Source organism: Sesamum indicum, unplaced genomic scaffold (genome assembly GCF_000512975.1).
Source record: "Sesamum indicum cultivar Zhongzhi No. 13 unplaced genomic scaffold, S_indicum_v1.0 scaffold00184, whole genome shotgun sequence".
In the NCBI taxonomy this organism is placed as follows: Eukaryota; Viridiplantae; Streptophyta; class Magnoliopsida; order Lamiales; family Pedaliaceae; genus Sesamum; species Sesamum indicum.
The window spans coordinates 65513-68269 of NW_011628080.1; the positions used below are offsets into that span (position 1 = coordinate 65513).

At 48.2% G+C, this 2757-nt stretch overlaps 1 protein-coding gene across 1 annotated transcript in view; it reads left to right on the plus strand.

The window, feature by feature from the left end:
* Nucleotides 1-1514: 1514 nt before the first annotated feature.
* LOC105179637 overlaps nt 1515-2757 on the plus strand; it is a 4527-nt gene continuing 3284 nt past the window's right edge. Inside the window, exons 1-2 of the mRNA XM_011103275.1 lie at nt 1515-1829; nt 1871-2477. Of these exons, the coding sequence (XP_011101577.1) occupies nt 1515-1829; nt 1871-2477 (922 nt within the window). The remainder of the gene's footprint in view (nt 1830-1870; nt 2478-2757) is intronic.

Below are 2757 nucleotides of genomic sequence, written 5' to 3' on the forward strand. Positions count from 1 at the left end.
TTAGTCTAGAACTCCCTAGCTATGTTATATAGACTATGGCGGATCCCTTGACCTGTCGAGGGAGACACCTGACGAGGGGCATTGTTGTACCATTTTTTTCCTTTATTAATGAAAGTTACATTTTAAAGTGTCATGGAATTCTAAAATCGTGCAAAACTGCTTAGCTTGAAAAGAGATGGAGCCTAAAAATTCTCTCTCTTCTCTCTCACACACTAACACACATAACAAAACACACACTAACATGAGCCTAAAAATTCTCTCTCTTCTCTCTCACACACTAACACACATAACAAAACACACACTAACATCACCACCTGGGAGGCGGCAGCGACGCGTCGGAGGATGGCTGTGACGTGGAGGAGGATGGCGAGCAACATGGGGAGGATGGCGAGCAACATGGGGAGGTTGCCATGGTCGTGTTTGAAGGAGAGCCGCTACCGTTAGCTGCGAAATTTGAGAAAACGGGTGGCCGGTTGGAGGCGGAATCCGACGAGGCGTCATCTACGGGCTTCAGATTTGATATTGGAGATGGCAAGGGAAGTCCCATTGATGGAAAACTTGGAGTTTTTGCAGCGGGTTCGTCCCGCTCAAAACTAGGGTTTCGCGCAGCCATGGAATCCGAAACGTCGCCTGAGGAAGACGAAGCGACGCCCACTGATATGGAGGTTGTGGCTATGGCAGACGACAGCCGAACGAGTGGCAAGGGTGAAGGAGTCATGCCCATCGAAAAAGATCCAAACTTGGACGTAGAAGACGGAGATCTAGTGCGTCGACCTATTCTAGGGTTTGGCGGCGCAAATCTTAACGGAAGCGAACGATTGAAATCTTCGTTCAATATGGCTGAGTTCCTTCGACTTGCACACAAGGTGATTGATAAAAACGACCATGAATCAACGGCAGCCCTTGAGGAACTTCGATTAAAATGGGAAATGCGATTTGGCAAAGTTTCCATGTTGCGCTGCTTTCCGCCGGAGAAGATGATGTCAATGACGAATGTAACTGATATCCCACCGGCTCGTACGAGGCGCCAGGCCTACCGGAGTCTCCTGCCGATGACTATGATGGAGAAGACGACGGACACTGATGGGCTGCAACTTGGAAGGAGTCCGATGACAGTAGCAGCGGTTTCCAACGGTCTGATAATGAAGGAACCTCCACAGCCGGCGAAGAAAGTTGCTGGAAACCCTCTCCGGCGAACTGAGACGATTCTAACGCGTTTTCCGGCGGTTTTGCCGGCGAGTGATATGGATGGTGGCAGTGACTTGGCGCTTGGTTATGGGGACGTGGAAGATGACGTGGAGCCCAACTCAGCGGCTGACTTGGCAGATGACAATGACTTGGCGCAAAGGTTGGACGGACATTCTGCTGACATCAGCATCGCTAGGGCTGATGTCAGCAATGGGAGTGAGGACAGTAGGGCTGATGTAAGCATTGATGCTGCTGCTGATGTCATCAAGGATGTAGGAAAAAAATAGCTTTTTGACACCACAATGACAGTGAACGTGGAGTGCAACATGGCGAACGAAAAATCTTTTGTTGCTCCAGTCCAAACGGGATTGTACGTGGGTAACATTCCGTTGAATGCATACCCCGAACCAATTATTGATGATAAATTTGCGCATGCATTTAACCACTCAACGCGAAAGACCCTCAAGTTCATTGCTCCAACTCTACAAAATGGAGAGGTGATTGTGAGACCGACTTTAGACACTATCCGAAACGGGTCTAAACGATGGAAAACTACCGCGGTCGGATATTTTTTGGGGAAACGCCCATACTTTCGCCATTTGAAGGAATACGCGGTATCAGTTTGGCCGGGTTTAAGAGAGGTAACTGGTACTACTAACGGTTTCTTTTTCTTCCATTTAAGTCAGTCGCAGATATGGAAGATATTAATGAAGGAGGGCCATGGCTGTTCCAGGGGCAGCCTATTGTTCTTCGAAAATGGGAGCCGGAAATGGTTCTGAGAAAACTTAAACATACACAGGTTCCTGTCTGGATCAAATTGCGCCACCTTCCGGTGGAGTTGTGGACAGAGGAGGGACTCAGCATAGTGGCTAGTGGAGTGGGTAAACCTTTATACCCGGATGTGATCATGAGAGCATGCACGAGACTGGATTTCGCTCGTGTATGCGTTATGCTGGATGTGAATTCGAAAATGCCAAAGCACATTATTATTATGACACCGGATGAGGAAGGAGGAGAATTACCGTGCAAAATTGATGTGGAGTATGAATGGCTACCCCCGAGGTGCACCAGCTGTATGACATTGGGACACTCAGCCAAGGAGTGCATTGTCAACAAACCCAAATCTATCAAACCACCGGTTAATGTGTATGTACCAAAAGTGGGAGCACTGCGAGGCCCAATGGTGACTGAAAGAACAAGAGACCACCCAACACCTCACACTGTGGAGAAGCAGACAGAAGACCGTGGTACCCGTCCAACTGCAGCGGGACCCAGTCGGGAAGAGAGAGGTAAAGATATCGTTACATTTAACTCTTTCGATGCGCTACATTTGCTAGATAGTGCAGAAGGTTCATCAAGGGGTCCTAACCGAAGCAACCCCGTACCTGGGGACCCATGTTAAACCTTGCCATATGGAACGTACGTGGCCTGAACAAGAGGAATCATCAGCTAGCGGTCAAGGATATCATTGCTGAGTTCAGGTTACACTTTATTGGTCTCTTAGAAACACGTGTTCGCATTAATAACTGTGCTAATATCCAATCATTTTTGATACCTCATTGGAAATGG